This window comes from Monodelphis domestica, chromosome 2 (assembly GCF_027887165.1).
Source record: "Monodelphis domestica isolate mMonDom1 chromosome 2, mMonDom1.pri, whole genome shotgun sequence".
NCBI lineage: Eukaryota > Metazoa > Chordata > Mammalia > Didelphimorphia > Didelphidae > Monodelphis > Monodelphis domestica.
This window is the reverse complement of record NC_077228.1, coordinates 181,071,006-181,092,969: the sequence shown is the minus strand read 5'-3', so window position 1 is coordinate 181,092,969 and position 21,964 is coordinate 181,071,006. Positions and strand designations below refer to the sequence as shown.

Sequence of the window (21,964 nt, the reverse complement as noted above, 5' to 3'; positions counted from 1 at the left end):
CAATACATCTATAAAGTAGAAAAAAATGACTGAAAGAATTTAGAACTCTGATGAGCACAAAAATGAACTCAGAGTCCAAAAGAATAAATGGTTTAAACAAGCAACTCACTTCCTGACAGGAATGAAGAACTTAAAATGCAGAGTGAGACATATATCTTAGGAAATGGGAATTTGTTTTACCACACTATGCAGCTGTGTATTGAGAATTTTTAAAATTTGAGTTTATAGAGTAATTGTTTAAAATTTGGTATTTGAAAAATAATAACCATTCAAAAAAGGAAGTTGAAAGAAACTTTTAATTACAATAACAAAAAAAATTTAAGTGTCTCACAGGAGTGTTAAGGAATATCATCTTTATTTGGGGGTGGGTGGGGAATAAGTATATTAATATGAGTCAGACTACATTAAGAGGAACATAGTTTCCAGAGATTATGGTTCCTCTATACTCTGCCCTAGTTAGACCACATCTGGGATATGGACCCCACAATTTTGTTTTTTTTTAATTTTGCACCATAGAATTTTTTTAAATTTTATAATATTTTATTTGATCTTTTCCTCCCCCCCCCCTACCCCCAGTAGCCAACGCGTGATTCCACTGGGTATCACATATGTCTTGATTCGAACCCATTGCCATGTTGTTAGTATTTGCATTAGAGTGTTCATTTAGAGTCTCTCCTCTGTCATGTTCCCTCAACCGCTGTAGTCAGGCAGTTGCTTTTCCTTGGTGTTTCTACTCCCACAGTTTATCCTCTGCTTATGAATGGTGTTTTTTCTGCTGGATCCCTGCAGATTGTTCAGGGACATTGCACCGCCACTAATGGAGAAGTCCATTACGTTCGATTATACCACAGTGTATTAGTCTCTGTGTACAATGTTCTCCTGGTTCTGCTCCTCTCGCTCTGCATCACTTCCTGGAGGTCGTTCCAGTCTCCATGGAATTCCTCCACTTTATTATTCCTTTTAGCACAATAGTATTCCATCACCAACATATACCACAATTTGTTCAGCCATTCCCCAATTGATGGGCATCCCCTCGTTTTCCAGTTTTTGGCCAAAACAAAGAGCGCAGCTATGAATATTCTTGTACAAGTCTTTTTCCCCATTATCTCTTTGGGGTACAGACCCAGCAGTGCTATGGCTGGGTCGAAGGGTAGACATTCTTTTGTCGCCCTTTGTGCTTAGTTCCAAATTGCCCTCCAGAATGGCTGGATCAGTTCACAACTCCACCAGCAATGAATTAATGTCCCTACTTTGCCACATCCCCTCCAGCATTCATTACTTTCCTTTGCTATCATGCTAGCCAGTCTGCTTGGTGTGAGGTGATACATACCTCAGAGTTGTTTTGATTTGCATCTCTCTGATTATGGACCCCACAGTTTTAAGAATAGCACTGGAGAGATTTCACAAAAGAAAATCAGGTTGCTATAGGGTGCCAAGTCCTTGTTACATGAGAATGAAGAGAAAAAGCTGAAGACAATCTGTCTAGAAAAGAGAAGCCTTGGGGGGAACATGGTAACCATCTTCAAGTATTTGAAGGGATCTCACTAGAAGAAGGATTTGACTTATACTGTTTGGTCCCTTTGAAATAATGAGAATATGAAAAGGAGAAAATTTAGACTTCATAGCAGGAAAACCTTCCTAAGAAAGTTGTCCCCAAACCTCAGAAGGTGGTAATTTCACCCTCATTGGAAGTCTTCAAGCAGAAGTTGAATGAGTATGTTACACCAGGGTTTTTTTCCCCCCAGCATGGATTGACCTGAGGTCCCTTTAAACTCTAAAATTGTATGATACTATAAAATGTTATACAAAGGAGTTTATATTTTATCCTAGTAACAATTAGGATCTCACTTGAACTTGGAGTGAGACATACTGATGAGCATTTTTAAGAATATCAACTTGGCAGCTCTATAAAGGATAGACTGGAGAGAGCAAGCTGAATGATGGAAAACAAATTAAAAAGCTAATACATCGGTCCAAGTGAGAGGAGATGAGGGCCTGAAATAAAGGGACAGATGTGATAGTTATTATATATACTGAATCAACAAACTTGGCAGCTGATTGCAGAGGGGTAGGAGGACTTATACAAGAGTAAAGAGTTAAGAATAAACTTGGGTACATATTTAGTGGGCAAGATGATTTCCATTTTGAACATGTTAAGTTTGAAGTACACATGGGACATACAGGTAGAACTATCCAGGAGGCAGACAGTGAAAATAGACTGAAGTTTAGGAGATAAATGAGGACTGAATAGATTGGAAGTAATCTCCATAAAGATGACAGTTAATCCCACAGACACTGATATAGGGAAAAGACAGCATATAAAAGCTCTTAAAATTTCAATTGAAAGATTTAAATGGCCCAGGGAACAAAGGATCAAACAATGACACAGATTTCTTGTTGCATAAAGACAAAAAAGTCTAATGCTTGACACATACTGATGACCATGCAGGCATGCCACCATGGCAAATGCAGAAGAAGCAGTGGGGATGCACCCAATTAAGCCAGTCCTGTATCCTTGTGGAATATTCTTTCAGTTCTCTTGCTAAATAAATTTCTTCCTGTTCAATGTTAGATGGTATACAAGTTTGTTGTTTTTGGTTCCTTCAAGAAGATTATTACATAGTTTACTGCCTATTCTCCACTTCTATTTTTCTTTAATCTGCACTAAACTCTTCCTTCAGGGTTATCCAGTAACAACAGTCCTAAGGCTATTTAAATGGTGAATGATATTCTATGAAATGTATAGGATCAAGGGACAGGATGTGGTAAGAACAAGATCCCTGCTATAGAAGCTAGGTTAGTTTTATCCCCCCAAAAAACAATGAAATTATCCTCAAGACTTAATTGGAGCAAGATGCTAAGGCTTAAACACTTGACATAGTTTCTTAGTGGCTTAAGTATAAAAGTCCAAATATGGGGAGTTGGGAGCTCCTCAGGCTTGAAATACATTACTGATTATACAGGCATAGCACTATGGCAAGAGACAGAAGATTAGAGCCCAAATGAATCAAAGTTGTATCCTTATTGAATATCCTTACTGTGCTCTTGTTAAGTAAACTTTTTGTTAAATGTTAAATAATTAAGGCCTTTCTAATTTCATTTCAATCCTGCACTTCAACTATTATTGAACTAGCTTCTAAATCAGTTCTAGTCCAGAGGATATAATCACCCTTCTCCCCAGGACAGACAGAGGCCCAGTTTCCCCCACATTTACTAAGTTATATCCTAGAGAAAATTACTTACTCTCTCCTAATCTTCTGAAAATACTGAATCCTTTGGAGCTTCTTAAAAGAAAATTATTACATTAATTCAAAGAGTCACTATATCTTACAGCTGAAAAGGACCTTTGAGATTATTTAATCTGTTTCATTTTACAACTGAAGTCAAACTAATGCAGTATTGGTGGAGTTGTGAACTGATACCCAAAGGGCTATAAAACTCTGTATACCCTTTAGTCTGGTAATACCACTACTAAAAGAGATAATAAAAAAGGGGAAAGGACCTACTTGTATAAAAATATTTATAGCAGCTCTTTTTGTAGTGGCAAAGAATTGGAAATTGAAGGGATGTCCATCAACTGGGTGAACAAATTGTGGTACATGTTGGTGATGAAATACTATTGTGCTATAAGAAACAATAAGCAAGATGATTTCAGAAAAAGCTGGAAAGACTACTGGAACCGATGCAGACTGAAAAAAACAGAACTGGAAGAACATTATACACAATAACAGACGATGATTATCTGTGAAAACTTGGCTACTCTCAATGCAATGATCTGGGACAATCCTGAAAAACTTATGACAGGGAAGAGGAGAAAGAACTGTTGGAATCATCTTTTATATCAGTGTAGATTTTATTTTGGGATTTTAGTTTTGTATGAGTGTACTCTTACAAAAATGACCAATAACAGAAGTGTGTTTTGCATGACAAAAATAAAATTAAAAAAATAATTGAAGTCAAGATTCACTTTTTTTAGCAAGAATTTATTGATTCCAGTTTTCCTTGTAACATTCAAGATAGGAAGTCAGTTTATTATTACATGCTATATTTCTTTTCTGTCTCACACTTGAAGAAACAAAAGAGAGAAAATAGAGAATTTCCAAAAAGGAAAGGAATTCCCATTGAAAAACAGACACAAAAAAAGGAATGTTTTTTAAATCTACAACAAATATTTGGACAACTTAATAGATTTTATATTTAAATATAAAAAAGAACTAGCAAAACTTCACAAGGGTAACTTTTAGTCCATCACAAATGGTTAAAGGATATAATCAAACAGGTAATTTTCAAAAAAGCAAACACAGACTGTTAAAAACCACTAGGAAGAAATGTTCAACTTCAATGATAATAAAAAAAGGTCCAAACCAATAAATTAATAAACATTGATTAAGAATGTATTGTGTGAAGGGGAGGGCTAAGTGGCTTGATAGCCAAACCCAGAGATGGGAAGTCTTAGGTTTGAATGTGGCCTCAGACACTTCACTTCCTAACTGTATGACCCTCAGCAAGTCACTTAATTCCAATTACCTAGCACTTTACCATTCTTCTGCCTTGAAACCAATACTTAGTATTGAGTCTAAGCCAAAAGGTAAGGGTTTAAAAATAAGCATGTATTATGTTTTAAATTAAATCCACACCATTTTTCCAATTAGCAAATTGCCCCTCTGTCTCTGCTCAGCACACTCCACCTCTACCAAAAATAAAAAATAAAAAATTCCTAAGTAAAAGCAGAACTGACATGGGGACAGACTGCCACTGCCCTGCCCCTGCCATAGAATAGGGAACCTGATATAAGACCTCCAGCTTAGAAGAAGAGACCTTTGCCTCTGCCTCTGCATATGTCTTTCTTCTATCTCTATTCAGGTACCATGTATCCTCTGATCCTTTTCTGTCTATCTCAGTGTTCAGTCCCCACATGTCTGCCTCCCTCCAATTTCTACTTTTTTCATACTAGCTCCCTACCTGGCATTTCTCCTCCTGTTCTGGTTCTAAAGTGTCCTTGAATTCTGTGCCAGTCCTCTCCCTTCATGGACTTAAGGCCCCTTCCTGCCTTATTACTTCCCTCCCTTCCCCCTTCTCCCTTCTCCTTTCCCTTCTACAGGCAAATTCACATTATGTAAAAATCACTTTTCTTTGAGGTATGCAGAATTTTCTAGTTATATAAAGTTAGAACTTTCTGGACACAAAGATGTCTTAAGAGAATAAATACAAGGCAGTTTGAAAGTGAACTAGCAGCTAGAAGGATCCAGAGAGTCTTCCTATAGATAGTTGTGCTAGAGCTGCATCTTAATGGACAGAGGCAAAGATAAGAGGGAGTGCCAGGAAGAGGAAATAGCACACAGATGGGAGGAGTGTAATATAAGAATAACAGAAAGAATACTGGTGTGGCTGGTTTACAGAGTGTAGGAAAGGGAATGATGAGACTGGAAGGATAGATTGGGGCAAGGTTGTGAAGGGCTCTAATAAGAAAACACAGAAGTTTATAATTGATTCTATAGGCAATATCAAGCTTAGATCTGTGCTTAAGGAAAAAAATCACTTTGTTAAAGTGGGGAGAGACTGGAGGCTGGAAGTCCTATTAAAGAGGCTGCATCAATCAACTAGGCAAGAGATTATGAGAGCCTTGAACTAGAATTGTAGTTACATGAATTGAAAGAAAGGATTAGATATGAGATATTATGAAGGTAGAAATAGGGACATTTTGCAACTTTGCAATTTTGCATACTTGAATTTTGCAAGTATGAAATTGAGAAAAGACCAAAGTTTACGAACCTGAAAGGCTAGAAGAATGGTGATGACTTTAACAGAAATAGGAAAGTCTGGAAGATTCAGAGGAGAAAGATGAATGAATCTGTTTTGGGAAAACTGCATTTGAGATACCTGTAGGACATCCAGTTTGAAATAACCAATTAGAAGTTGTTGATATGAGAAGCTGGAATAGATGTTATCTGGGAATTGTGTGTATAGAAATGATAATTAAACTCTTGCCTAGATGTGGAGAGGGAAAAGGCAAAAGAGAAGAGAAAGAATACAAAGTGAGAAATAGTGATCTTAGGACAGAATATAGGGGTAGTACTTATACTGAGGAAGCATCATCTGAATGAAAAATCAGAAGGAAAAATATATATATATATATAGACAAAAAACCCAGATAGGAACAGTATCCAGAAAGAAAGGGTGATTAGCAGTCAAATAGGCACACGAGTCAAGAAAGATGAGTACTTTAAAAAAGACCATCAGATCTGACAATTAAGAGATCATTGTCAACTTTAGGGAGAGAAGTTTAAGTGAAAAAGAAACCTTATTGATCTCATACTATCACAAATTGATCAAAATATTTCAACAACAAAACTCAATGCTGGCAGTATGACAAAGAAACAGGCACAATGAATTCATTACTGATAGAATTAAAAAACTTGTAGAATCTTTTTTGGAGAACAATTTGGTAACAAAGTTAAAGGTACAAAAATAATCATAGTTGTGGTTTCTTTTTCCAAGCTAATTAATTCCAATACTGGGAATATACCCTGAAAGTGTTTCAAGTACAAAGTAAAATAAGTAATTTATTTTAAAAAAATTTATAGCAGAATTATTTGTAATTATAAAAAACTGGATAATAAACATACAACAGGGAAATAATGGTTAAATAAATTATTACATTAATGAAATACTATGCTGAAATTTAGACTGAAAAATATTAGGAATTTTAAAATATCAGTAAAGACTTTTCTGAAATAATACAAAGTGGAGGAGGGGAAGAGGGAGCAGAACCAGAACAGAGTACACATACCCCATGACCTTACAGGTGAAATCTGAAGAAAAATTCTGATGGTAGGCTTAGAATTATTGAAAAGTCATAATAATATTTATGATCTAAAGTTAACTAATTTACTTGTAAATAGCTACTAAGCAAGTTTAATTGGCTGTGTTGATATTCCATATTTCATTTTTAGTATTTTTTAATGATGCAAAACCCACAAATTAAATTTCCCCAAAATCATCCAGACATGGACTTAGTTAAGAAAACTCATTGACTCAGCCAGAGGCATTGGCCAGGAGGTAAAACTGATCCCCCTTTAATTGAAAAATTAGAGATGTATTCATTTAAACATTTAATTTTATCTATTAGGTAAAAAATGACCAAAATTAATCAGGAGGAAATTAATCAAAGTAGATGTAACAATGAATGAAAAGGCCCACATAATTAGATGCTAATCTTTTCATGTCTTCTCAAATGTGATTAATGAGAAATAGTAAAAATATTAGGTTTTAAGTAGAATGCTTATCTAAAATTGAGTATTTTAGAACCTATAATCCTCAGATATTCTGGGACCTATAATTACTTGTAGCACACACTAAGTCATTTAAATGAAGTCCACAATGGTATTCTATCTATCTCCAAAACAATTAGAATTGTATCATTGTAGAGCTAGAAGGGAAACATTATTATTATTATTATTATATCTGATAATGCCTCCATCTCCATTTCTCCAAAATATAAGGAAACTGGAGTCAAATTGGATTTAAACAACTTGCACAAGATCATATATCTAGTCTGTTGTAAAATCCAGGTTATTCTGACTCAATCTAGTGTTCTTTGTACTACATCACAATGTAATACCTGTCTATTGGCATTTAATTTAAAAGGCCTCATTTTTTACTCTGGGTTTCAAATCAGGTGGAAATAAGATAGGATAAGTGAGTGCTAAATTACAAAAATATGCAAGGGTGTAAACAGATATCAAGTAAAGGAAACTTTTCTAAAAACACAAACTACTACCTACTACTGTGCTATCATTTAACAGGTGAGAGTGTAGCATTGATCACTAGGTCATTTGGGAGTCTAGGAAAATCTGGCCCAACCAAATACAGTTACACTTTAATAGTTAAAGAAAAAATGTTTGTGATGTGCTGTCTCTTTAATCATTCAACTATTCTGCCCTGCACTGAACCCTTGAAAATTTGAAAGATACAGAGAAAAAAAATTAATAAAACATTCATATAACACTTTAAAGTTTGAAAAGTACTTTACATTCATGATAGCATTTGGACCTCCTAATAACCCTGTGAAATAAGTATTTATTGGTATTGTTATTCCCCCTTTACTGAATGAGTGATTTGACCATAGTTACACAATTAGTATCAGAAATGAAATCTGAACCCAAGTCTTCCTGATTTCAAGACTCCTGCCTTTTCAGAAGTCATCATTATTAACATTTAATAGCAGTTGTCATATTAATACTAATGTATATATTCATAAAGGGTCCACAAAATACCAATGACCCCACCCTTACCATGGTCTTCCATTTAGAAAAACACATCACCACACTGAATATCAGCAAGTGGGATACAGATAAGAAGATTCATATGAGAAACAGCAAGAATGAGAGTTTACTTTTTAATCTGAACTTTCTGGGTGACTAGGAACCCCAGAAGGTGTTTTAAGAAGATTTTGAAGAAATGTATAGAAAAGTATATTACAGAGGCAGAGTGACTGTTTGTTGTTCCAAGTATTTTGAAGGAAAAAGTGTAAAAGGAAAAACAAGTAAAGGGAAAAGTAGAGGGAAAATGATCTTGAAAGAGGGACATTAAAAAAAAAAAGAGGGACATTTGGAGAAATGAGGTGGATCCCAAATATCAGAGGAATGGTCAAATTAAGGAAGAGCCAGGAGGATGTGAAAAAGTAAGGTAATGAAGACAGAGAAAATAGAATTTTTAATTATTAGAAAGAAAACTAGGGAGGGGTAGAAAGGAAGGAGAGAACATGGATCACAAAATGTCAGAAAACAATTATTAAATTGTATCTAAACATAATTTAAAAATATAAGACTTTTTAAAAAAGAAAACTGTAAAGTGAGAAATTTAAAAAAAGGTAGTTATTAAAGTTTTAGCAATGACATATTTAGGTAACATGGAAAAATAAAGTAACATAATTTTGCAATGATGATAACAGACTACAATGCATCTATATTCTCATCAAGGTGGTTACTACCCCAATAATGCAGATTGAATCCATCCATATACAGTATCCATCCTATGACTATTGTCCATGTTCTCCCATAAATCTGGGAAGGGCAAGGCATCACCATCTAGAACCTTCTTCCCAGTAAAATATGGAGCATTTAAAATGCTAACTGAGAAGCAACAGAAAGATAGTAAAAGCAACATTTGCCAGTCTTACTTTCTTCTAACAATTTTAAAGAATAATCTAATTAAAACCTCTGACTAGACTCTGCTAATCTTACTCCACCTTAAAGATGATAAAATACAGCCAAAAACAAACAAACAAAATAAGAAAATCAGGGTAAAAATTAGACAAGGAAACATCAAATTTTGGCCCTAAAGGTGTTTCAATAACCACGAAAGGAAGCTGAGACAGCCATTCTTCATAATTATTGCAGAAGCAATTTAATATCTTATTTTATGATAAACTAATTGAGGGCATACTATATTAAAAGATGGTCTTCCTTTATGTATAATTTTAAAAGTTGATTCAAATTAAAATCTGATTCTTAAATTAGGTCCCTACTAAGTTACAGATATAGGTATAGGTACATACTCAAACATACATTAGATAATTGTATTATTCAAACTTATATTTTAAAAATCCTTTTTTAAAAAAGTTGGGGAATAATCAAAAGCTTGCTAAAAGCCCAGGATGACAAAATCAAAAAAAGAGAAGATGAATGAAATAAGTATATAGTTTTAAAAATTAGAAAGCTAACAAATGTAAACCTAAAACAAGCACAAAAGAGGAAGTATTAAAAATGCAGAGGAAGGGCAGCTGTTGGTTCAGTGGATTGAGAGCCAGGTCTAAAGGCCTCCAGGAGGTCCTAGGTTCAAATCTATATTCAGATACTTCCTAACTATGTGACCCTGGGAAAGTCACTTAACCCCCATTACCTAGCCCTTACTGCTCTTCTGCCTTGAACCAATACAGAAGGTAAGGGTTTAAAAAAAATGAGAGGGGAGACAGGTAATTGGAAACAAAAAAGATAAAACTAAACATAAATCAAAAAACTAGTTCTTTGAAAAGATTAATAACTTGATAAACCCTAAGCTACTCATTAAAAAGAAAGCAGAAAATTCAATTAATAAAATAGCAATTAAAATCTCAGCAAAACCAGAAGAAATAAAAATTAATCAGAACAAATTATGCACTGTTATGTGCTTGCAAATCTGAAAACATAATAGAAATAGAGGAATACCTTCAAAAATATAAAATACCCAAACTATCCGAAGACTAGATAGGGATAACTTAAACAACTCAATCTTGGGAAAGGAAATATATGAAGAGATAAAAAGAGTGAAGAAAAAAATACCTGGTCTTGAAATATTTGCAGGAAAATTCTGTCAAATTCTGAAGAACATACTTCATATCCATACTTCACAAATTGTTGTTTAAAATTGAGTAAAAAAAGCATACTACTGGAATTCATTTATGAGACATATAATCCTAATAATTGAACCAAGGAAAGATGGACAGAAAACTACAGGTCACTATCATTAATGAACACTGACTAATTTTTTTTAATCCTACAGTGATTTTTCTAACAAATCATTCATTAATAGCCAGGTGAAATTTATATCAGGGATGCAAGAATGTTCAACACTAAGAAAACAATCAACATAATTCATCATATTTAAGAAAACAAGACATCCCCAACCACATGATCATCTCATAGGTTCAGAAAAAATTTCTGGAAAAGTACAATACTCTTTATGATAAGAACTCTACAAAGTACAGGAAGAGACAGAGCTTTTTATAATATCATAAAAAGTATAACTAAAAGCAAGCATCACATACAGTGGGGATACACTGGAACTTTCTCTAATACATACAGGACTGAAGCAAGGATGTCCGCTCTCTTTCATGATTATTTGATATTGTTCTGGAAATGCTAGCAACAACAATAAGAGGAAAAAAAAAAACCTAAAGGAATAAATATAGGTGAGGAAGAGGAAAAACTAATCCCATTTGCTAATGATATAATGGTTTGGAAAATACCAGGTAATCAATGAAGATACTGAGACAATAGTTTTAGCATAGTTGTTGTAAAAACATATCCTTAAAAATCAACAGCATTTCTATGTAATAAGAAGAAAACACAAGAAACTAAAATAGAAAAGGAAATTCCATTCCAAATAACCATAAAATATATAAAATTTCTGGTATCAACAAAACCAAACACACAAAAGATTTGCATAGGTTTAATTACAAAGTGCTCCTTAAAGAAAAAACAACCTTTATATAGCTAGAGGAATATTCAGTCATACCAATACAATAAAAAAGACAAAATTAATTTATACTTTAATGATATACTACTTCTCAAATTACCAAGAGGATACTTTATAGAACTTGATAAAATTATTTAACAAAATTCAACAGGAAAAATAAAAGATCTAGAATGTCAAAGGAAATGGTGAAGTAGGGATATGAAGTTATATCTATAACTAGAACTATACAATAAGCAACAGTCATCTAAACCATCTAGTACTAATTAAAGACCAGCAAGACAGATCAATGGAATGAACTAAGACAAGGGAAATTAAAAAACAACAGAACCTATTGATGAAGAGGAAAAAAAACCATAAAATTCCCTGGGGGAAAAAATTCATTTGATAAAAACTGCTGAGAAAACTGGAGAGTAGTCCAGAAAAAAAATCACATTTTGACTAGCACCCTACGCCATATTCCACAGTACATTCCAAATGCATACATGACCGTAACATTATCATACTATTAAAAAAAATCAAAGAGAAATAAATCATATATGTACACCTCTCACAGCTATGAACAGGAGATGTATTCTTAACCAAATACGATAGAGGCAGTTACAAAAAATAAAACACAAAACTCTGATTACATAAAACCAAAAAGCTCCTTTTTAGACAACATCAATATATCCAAGGTAAGTGGTTGAATGGAGGGGGAGGGAATCTTCTTATCAAATTTCTCCAATAAGGGCTTAGTATCCAAGCTATGTAAACAATATATATTAGACATAGTCATTCCACAATAGATAAATGGTCAAAAGATATGAAGAAATTGTTCTCAAAAGAATAACTGCAAAGTTTCATAGTCATATGAAAAAATGCTCTAAATCACCAATAATCAGAGAAATATGAACCACAGCTACCTTGAAGTTGTACCTCATACCTTGAAAATGGGCAAAAATGACAAAAAATGGCAACAGTCAATGTTGGAAAGATTGTATAAGAATAGGCACACAGACACATTGTTGGGGAATCTAAGAGGTGGCACATCCATTTTTGAAAACAATTTGGAATTATGCAAATAAAGTTACTAAAATGTTCATACCTTTTGGAACAGAGGCTTCATTACTGAGCTTATTTATCAATACCCCAAGGAAACCATTAATAAGCACAAAGTCTCCATATACTTAAAATATTTATAGCAGCACTTTTTGTGGTAGCTAAAAACTGGAAACAAAATAGATGCCTATCCATTGGGGAATGGCTAGACAAATTATGGTATAGGAATGTAATGGAATATAACTGTACTCTACAAAATGATGTGTGTAATGAAGACCCAAAAGAATAGAAAGACCTATGTGATCAAATGAAATAAGTAAAGTCAAGAAAATATACACAGTGACTACAACAATGTAAAGTGTGTGAGGCCATATTTAAATCTAGGACCTAGAGATGGGAGGTTGTTGTTTTTTTTTAAGTAAATGGAACAAAATTATAAAGATCAAGCAGGACTCAATTGAACAGATATGAGAGAACACACCCATAGCCTACCCTTTCACAGTTATTACATATTGCACATGTTTTCCAACTTTTTCAATATAAGTTGTACCGAGTTCTCCTCTCCAAAAAAAGTTTTGTCATATGGAAATTCTCTCAGAGATAATTATAGTGATGTAAGAAACAGGAAATATCAATAAAAACATTTTTAAAACCCAGGGTAATAAACCAGTGTTCCCTTACCCTTTTATCCTCAAACCATCTACTTTTCAAAACTAAAGACCAGAAATCCACAATTTAGGAAGATCTAGAGAGCATGTGATCATCATTCATTTTTCAAAACTGGGATCAAAACAACTCAGCAGTTTCCATTTCTTTCACTGTGGCAGATACTAACCTACATAATATATGCCAAAAAAAAAATAGTAAAATGAATTCACCTGTATGGAGAAGACAAACAAACAAGCATTTCAATGAAACAAACATTTCTAAAACACCCTCTCTGTGCCAGGCACTATGCTAGTTTCTGGAGATACAAAAGCAAAAGTCCCTGACCGCCAAGAGATTACATTCTAAGGGAAAGCCAGCATGTAAATACATAAGAATATGCAAAATACACAAAACCAGATACAAGGTAACCTTGATGAGTAAGGCATTGACAGATGAAGGAACCAGGAGAGGCCTCATGAAGAAAAAGGCACTTGAGCTTAGTCATAAAAGAAACGAATTATTCCAAGACACTAAGATAAGAAAAGAGAATATTTCAGGCCTGGGGGACAAGCCAGTGAAAAAGTATGAAGGTAAGATATGCTATGCCATAAAAAGGAAAAGCAAGTAGACCAGTATGATTAGACCACATAGTGCAGGAAGTGTTATGGAAGAAGAGAGGAAAAGTCATTTGAACCCAAAGGTAATAGGGAGCCTCTGGATTCTGAGTAGAGTAGTGATAGGATCATATCTGCACTTTCGGAAAACCACTTTGGAAGCTTTTTTAAAGGACAGGTTTGAGTGAGGGGAAAAACAAAAATCAGAGACTAATAAGAAAGTTATTACAATAGTCCAAAGTAGAAAGGATGGGAGCCTGAACTAAGGTAGTATCTATGCAAGTAGTAAGAAAGGGAGAAGGGAAAGAGAGATGTTGTGAATATAGAAACAAAAAGATTTGGCAACTGACAGGTTAATGTGGAGTCAATGATGGCCTAGGTGACTGGAAGAATGGCAGTGCCCTCTACAGCAAAAGGGAAGCTCAGTTGTGGAGGGAGGGTGGAAGATTTGAGGTGTCTGGGTTATCTTGTTTGAAATGTCCAATAGGTAGTCAGTGATATATGACTTAAAACTTAGAAAAAAGAATTAGAGCTGGGAGTCATCTTCATGGGTACGATAATTGAATCCATGGGAGCAAATGGCTTTAATTTTTTTGCAAAACAATGAGATGAGGTCCTCAGCTGAGAAGATAAAGAAAGTTCATGTTAAAATGTACAAAGTTCTTTATAAGCATTATTACATTTGAGCTTCACAACAACCCCAATAAGGTATGTTTTACAGGTATTAATATACTCACTTTACAAGAAGCTGAAGCTCAAGGGGGGTTAAGTGACTTACGCATGTTCACATTGTTATTAGTGTCAGAGGTGGAATTTTAACTCATTTCTTCTTGAGTCCTACACAGAATTATCCAAGATAGCTGGTCTAAAACCAACGACAACTAACCTTAGATCTATGATACTTTAACACTGAGAAAGCCAAACTGCCACAAAACACAACCTCGGGAGACATAAACAGGACTTCAGTTAAATGGGAACTTTGGTTAACCACAGTTAAATAAACCTGAGTTGCAGGGTAATCTGATAAGGACCAAACAGCATGGTTTCCATAAGAGTAAGTCATGTCTCTGTCTCTAGTCTCTGTCTCTCTCTGAGACTTGCTATTTCTTTGAAAGAGAACCAAATATAAAAGAGATAAAGAAGAACTGGTGCATATGATTTACTTAAACTTTCTAAAGGTTTCGTGATAACATCTCTTACACACACAAAAATTGGAAACCACAGAGTGAAAGTTTAATGCTTTGTCATAGAATAAAAAAGGAAGTTGAAAGGAAATGAATGTGGGAAATGAGGTTAATATTGGAGTCCTACAGGTCAGTATTAGTGATTTAATTCAATTAGTGATTTATAAGCATTTTATGTATAGAGGAAAGGTAATGAGGAACTAAAAGTTATCAGCAATACAAAATTATTTAGTATAATATGATATACACTATGAAAAGGCCAGAAAAGCTAGGTAAATAACTAGATAAAATGCAATTTCCTCTAGACAAATGCAAAAAAAAGGGCATTAACAACCAAAGCATCTGTTTAAAGTGATTCACTAAGCTCAAAGTCAATTTTTAAAAATTAGAAAGATCTAGACCAAAGGGAAAAAATGAGACTGAGCAGATATCTGATAAATATTGCTTTAATAATTAATAGTATTGAGAGGCAGCCTGGCACAGTACAGGAGGCTGACCATGTCCTTATGGGTCAAGACAACCTGGGTTCAAGTTCTGCCATGTGGCTCTGGGAAAGTCGCAAATTCTCAGCACCCCAGTTAACTCACTAAAAATGTAAGGTGAAGAACATATGTGTCTGTCTTGAGAGGAGTTCCCTAACCAGCAGCTCCCCACATCCAGACAATAATAATAATGATAAATGGCACAGAGAATGTTGTTAGTACTCTTTATTTACCCCTTCTATTATATAAACAGAAGTGCAAGCATTATAATAAAAGTCAACAAACTTAAATAGAAAAAAGGAAACTATTTTGAGTAACATATAATTAACCCATGGAACATGCTGCCACAGAACATACTAACACAAAATGCTTAGTGAGACTCCTAAAAGGTTCAGACAGTGAAAATACCTAGAACAAAATTAAAATGGAGTTCAAACCTCATGCTTCAGAGTATCAACTAAGCACTAGCCAGGAACAGGAAGAAAATTTTACTTTTCCTAATTATGTCCACAAAACTGCCCAATTATTCTGTAATTTCAAGGTTACATTCCTAGCTTCACATATTTGATCACTAAGAACAAAGCCAAAGGTTAACTTAAAAGGTAATCTCTCCTCATACAAAAATTTATATTTATAAATTAAACAGTTTTCATGCAGAAAAATACAGAGGCTCTCTGCACACCCATTACCTTCACTATTTGGTTCTCTAAATAGTTCCACTATGCCCAACACTTCCTTTCCCTTAGAATCTATCCTAGTTTCATGCTCACCAGTTTGGTTTAATTTTGTGTTGTTTTCATTTCCTTGCCTTTCTCAGAGTACTCATCAAAATTTCAAAGTTCATTCAAATCACTGGTTCACTCATAACAGGCTTTTAAAAAAACAACACTAAAACTGTATACTGAAGCAGACAATGATTGACACAGAGTAAATGCTATTTATTTTGTTTATTTTTAACGTGTTTATATCCAGAAACTATAGCAAGGAGTATCTTTTTACAAAATGAATAAATCAATAGCAAAACACTTTAATATCTAAAGGGACACATTTGAAAAGGAAGTCTCAATCTAGTCTCAATCTCCACTGTGGGATATAAGCAACTGATCTGTGAAAAAGCTCTAGCTCAGGGCTTAAATGCAACAAATAACAAATGGGCTAAGAATGAGTTAGAGTTAAATCTCACAGACTTGCCTAAGAAACTGTATATCTTAACTATTTATTATGGCCAAATATGAGAAGGTCTCTGATTTTCATACAATACTAGATTCAGAAGTCATCAGGTTCAATCCCCTCATTTTACAGATGAGGAACTGAAGCCCAGAGAGTTTCAGTTACTTTCTCATAGTCATACAATTAAGTGGCAAAGCCAGAGGCTTTAGAATCTAGGTCCTCTAACACAAAAGCCAATGCTCTAAAAAAACCATGTGCAAATAAAACAGGTCCATATTGGTAAGCAGGCAATGAAATAACAATCTCCAATAGGGGTTTTATTGATAAAGTGCTATACATACTGGAAGGTCAAACACTGAATAATCTGTCACACATACTATACAATCAAGCAAAAATAGGATAAGATTCAGAATTAGAAGGGAAATTAGAAGTCATTTAAACCTCTCATTTCACAATTGATGAAACTGAGGCCCAAAGAAACTGCCTTGCCCAAGGTTACATAATAGGAAGACAAGCAAAGATTCAAACCTAGGTCCAATGACTGCAAATCCAATGCTCTTGTCACTAACCCATACTTCATCCAAACCTGACTGAATTCTAAAAGCAACAAAAAATGTTGGAAAAGTATCTTAAGTGTATCAAAGAATTTCATGTTGATCTCTAAAAGATTAAATCTTCCTTTTTAGAGCTCATTTCAAGTATGGTATAAAGTTATAACCTCATATTAGCTCAAATGAAGCCTAAGTTTTAATTCACCTATTAAGATACAGCACACTTATAATCAATTGCAAATAAAAATCTTAAAGTTGAAATTCAAAAGAATGCCGCACTTAAAAGTAAAAAGACTTAAAACAAGATGTTACACTTTGGCTCCTTCATGTAAAATAAGCTTGTTCCCAAATGTAAATTTTCTTAAAAGAAGAAACAGAACAAAAACTAAAAATTAGCAGAAATTTCATTTCAGAGGTTGATGGAGAAATGTATATTCCAAACAGATGGTAAGTTACAATAAAGTCGTCCTTACCTGCATTAGTTTTCCTTCGGCTGGAGTAATCTCGGCAACACCAGCAAACACTCCTTCCAATGTGAGGTTCAATCTTCCTGTGGGGTCCATTTTCAAAGGAATCACTCTGATAACAGCTTTCTGCTCTGCAGATCTTTCGGACTCCACCGCTGCTGCCAGTACCAGCCCTGTATGTCCAAGGCCTGCCTGCAGGGTAGCCATCAGCAGCCAGGGCCAGAGGGCAGCCAGCTGCAGCTGGTGGCCACCGCTCATGCTACCAACTGCAGCAAAACACTTTGTCCACACATACTGATCAGGAACGTATCTCCCAATCCTGACAGCTAATATCTAAAGAAGGGTCCTGGCTCCAGGCAAATAGGGGAAACGACAGTTTATATTTTAATTTCAAAAAATTACAAGTCCTTCAAGCCCTTCCTTTCTTTAAAGTAAATTCCCAAGAACAGGTGGCATTCCTGATGGAGCAGATGAGTGGAGCGCTATCAATTACTTTTTCTGAAGATGTCACAATTTCTCCCATCTTCATTCTACCTAATAAAGAGACCGCTTCTCTTTGGATTTTCCAACTTTATTTAACAACTGAATTTCAAACCAGTGGAATATAAGAACCTTGAAGGCAGAGACTTGGGGTTTTTTGGTGTTTGTATCACTCAGGCCTAGAAAAGTAACTTTTACATGATAGGGACTTAAATGCCTGTTCATGAATTTTGTTAGAGCAATATTACTTGGATTTTAGTATTCCACATGCATTAAGGTGCTAAGCCATCTACAATCAAGTTACATAAAGACAAAAAAAAAATCAGCACCTAAACTAATATCAAGTGACAGTGAAGCTTAGAGATGATCTTTTCCAAAAAATTTCAGGAAAAAGGAGGAAAGCAAGGTATTGGAATGGAGAACAACAAAATAAATCTTCAGGCCACACCTGAGGGATGCCAAAAGATACTATAATATAAAGTTTATTATAATGTGTTTCTCTATATTAAAGAGTATTCAGAACATCTATATTTCTAGTCCCATCGAATGTGTATACTTAGGAAACTTTGACATCTTGTTAATTTTTTTTGGTTCTACACTAAAATTTTTCATTATAATTTAATGTCATTTTAAATGGAGTCACATTTTGTAGGATAATATGAATTAATCATAACTTTGATAATTGGACATGCATTTGAAATGGCTGAAATTATTTTATTCTCCAATTCAAATCCACATTGTTCTCTGTTAAGTCTCACTGTCTTAGCAAACTCAGCTTCATTTTTCAACTGAAATACCTACCACATTATCATGTAATTAGATACTTTTGCAAAGTATTTTAAAATGCTGATCTTATGATCTATAATTCCCTAAATTCATAAGAGAAACAAAAGGCTATTCCCAACATGTTTTCAAATTCCTTGGGGAGGAGGGAGGGAGGAATGGGGAGGTTAGTCACAGGTTCTCAACAGAACACCCAGGAAAAGCAGAAATAGGCCTGAATAATATTGATTTATATATGCTAGTCCTATGAACTTTTAAAAATTCAATCCTTTGCTGCACACAAATATAAATAAAAACTTAAAAGATACACCCCAAATAAATAAAAATTTACCTCCTAGACACATCCACTGTGTTTGGAGGTCAAGTTAAAAATCGCAAAGTTTCCAATAAATTCTGGAAAGCCAAATAAATCAGCAATCAAACATGAAACTGTTAAAGCCTTTTGCTGAGACAAAGAAAAAGAGTAATTTTAAAAATAAATCTGCAAACCTGTTGCGCTGTCGGGCCCACAGGAATCCACAAGGGTGAAACAAATATAATTATGTTTTTATAGATCCTGTTCACAAAAAGTGTTTCAACAGCTTAACCAAGTACAGCTCATTCTTTCTACAGAGCCCAGCACTAGGCAGGTAAGCTACAAGTGAAATTCCACAGCCTGAAAAAATAATCCCAAGCAGATCAAAGGAAAAAACTTACTCCAGGCTGAAAGCTAATGTCCCCAGGAACTCTAAAGCATTCGGACAATCCAAAATCATTTCTGAAAATTCTTTTCCAGACCAAGTCCCTCTTTTCCCCGAACAGCAAAAAATCTTGAGAGGAAGAAGGCAGAGTAGTAAACACACCAGCAAAAATTCACCCAAAGCAGGCTGATATCACTATCAAAAGCATATAAAAAAAAATCCCAGAGAGAGCAGTAACTCTGAATCATGGGGTGGATTTGGAAAGTTCGGTTGGAATCGAGTGCTTCCCTTCCAGAAAAGCAATTCTGGAGCAAATCCCTAGAGAAGGAAGCCTGTGGTTTGAACTAGCTCTCTGACTCCCTCCCCTGGGACTGCAATCACTCTCTCTACCTGCTGACACAAAGTGAGGGTGGAGCAGTCAGAGGCAGCCACCCCTCCTTTTCCCAGCTGGCATGCACTTAGTCAGTCTGTCTCTCCTCTCTCTCTGCTCCTCTACTCCCTCTATGGAGCCACTGACAAATTGCACTAAGTACAAAGAGATCTTCATTTAAACAAACTACTTCATGTAAATCAAGGTTACTCAGAGAAACATCAAAGCAACATCAGTGTCTAACAGCAAAGTTGGTGGTATGAGGAAATGCAAAGAAAATAAAATGCAAAACCAGAGAATATAATGAGGTTTTACAAATTTGAGCTCAAAGGGACGTTGCCTCTTTCCATGTTGAAGTGTCTACAAATGACCTAAAGCCAAATTTAAAGTGACTCCCTGATGTAGGATTTACTGATTTATTGCAGCTTTATGTCTACAACCCTGGGAAGGGCTCTGTCCATTTCATGCACAGATTTTCTTCAGGTCTAGCTAATTTAGATTCAGTAACTCTTTTCTTAACTGCTCCTGCAAGGAGCTTTCAGGTCAGGTTGATGTCAGAGGTCTGGAATTCAACTGTTACTCTCTTCTGACATCCTTGGGAGGTGAATAATACTACAGGTCAGACCTATGACCTCAATGTAAGGTCTCAAGTAGAGCCTGTGAGTTGTGATGTGATGAATCCAAGAAAAGGGATAAGACATGTTCAGTAAGAAGAGTGTGAACAATAAGGAATAAAATGTCCAACTAATCATTATAGCTCTCTAAACATTCTTTCACTTGTAAAACTATGGCCTATCTTATAAGCTTGTCATTAGCAGTAATAGAAAACATATTGTACCTACTTAGTAATCAGTGTTGCTAGGATTCTGTTTGTAAGGTTTGTCAAGAGGTCATAATGAATTTTTGGGGTGTAGTTAACCATTTTTCATTCCAAATATTATTGATGACTTTTAAGAGTAGTTAGTTGGCAAGGTGAATAGTGTTGGGCTTAAAATTAGAAGCCCTGAGTTCAAATCTATCCTCAGACATTCAATAGCTGGCTGACCCTGGGAAGATCACTTATTTGTTATCTGCCTCAGTTTCTTCATTTGTAAAATGGAAACAGGTGGCTCAGTGGATAGAGTGCTGGGCCTAGAGTTAGGAATACCTGAGTTCAGATCTGACCTCAGAAACTAACTAACTATTTGACCCTGAGCAAGTTATTTACCCTTTGTTTCCTTCCTTAATCTACTGGAGAAGGAAATGGCAAACCACTCCAGTATATTTGCCAAGAAAACCCCTATGGGATCGAGAAGAGTTAGATACAACTAAATTCCCTAGCACCCAATACAGTACCTGATCCAAGGAAGGTTCTTAATGTTTGTTAGACATTTGTTTCTCTATAACCTTCCTAAGAATGGTTTCAGTGTTTTAGAACAGGAGTACCAAGAACAGGAGAATTTTCATAAATTTTTTTTTTTACTTTAGCATGCTATTTTTTTCTCATCTAGCCTTTGAAGTTATGGTATGCAGTATTTTTTCAATGATTCACTTCTAAAGGACAGAGCAGATCATTTGCCAGGAGAATTTTTATATCTCTTAAGAGCTGCCTATTTTATTTTGTCTATGTTCTATGATAGAGCAACTGCAAGAAAAACAAAATATGAATCACATCTCTCATGCATATGTTCCAAAAATGAGGTATCTTCAGAGAGGCTAAATAAAAGACTAACTACTAACAGATTCCATCCTTGTCTATACTGAAACATACAAAGAAATGAAAAAGAGATCAAGACCTATACTTTAACACACACTTTTGCCCAAGGAAGAAATCCCTAACCTCTAGCAGAAACTCCAAAATTTAGGACATTTGACAGGGAGGCCACCAAATACTATTTTAGAGTGAATAAAGGGTACCCTCTCATAAAGATGCACAAGCCTAAATCAGAGGCATGTATATAAAAATGATCAAATCAGTATGCTATACTGAAGTCAGCATAAAAATAGAGGGTAACAATCAGAATTATCAAAGTGAGTTGGCTAGCTCTACAAATTCAGCTAAACTCTTAGAACACCCTTCAGGAGCTAGTGACACTATACTATAGTACTATGACATGGAAGTCAAAGTAAGCATTAAGTACTTATACAAATGAGAAAAAAATACCTTTATATGTCAATTTTTAAAAGAAATTTGCTCTTAAAAATACATTCCCTTCTGACTTTCCTATTATGATTATGTACATCATGATAGTTTTATATGGAAAAATCAAAGTATACATC

At 34.8% G+C, this 21,964-nt stretch overlaps 1 protein-coding gene across 3 annotated transcripts in view; it reads right to left on the bottom strand.

Moving 5' to 3' along the window:
- RNF43 (ring finger protein 43) overlaps nucleotides 1-21,837 on the bottom strand; it is a 105,347-nt gene extending 83,510 nt beyond the window's left edge. The window contains exons 1-2 of one of the 3 annotated variants that reach the window (XM_056816501.1): nucleotides 19,352-21,837; nucleotides 17,399-17,584 (exon numbers count right to left, since the gene is read on the bottom strand). In XM_056816501.1, coding sequence (XP_056672479.1) covers nucleotides 17,399-17,488 — 90 coding nt within the window. In that variant the 5' untranslated portion in view covers nucleotides 17,489-17,584; nucleotides 19,352-21,837. Of the gene's footprint in view, nucleotides 1-17,398 lie in introns of all 3 variants that reach the window. The other 2 variants (XM_001362915.4, XM_016430326.2) reach the window with 2 other exon arrangements.
- Nucleotides 21,838-21,964: the final 127 nt, after the last annotated feature.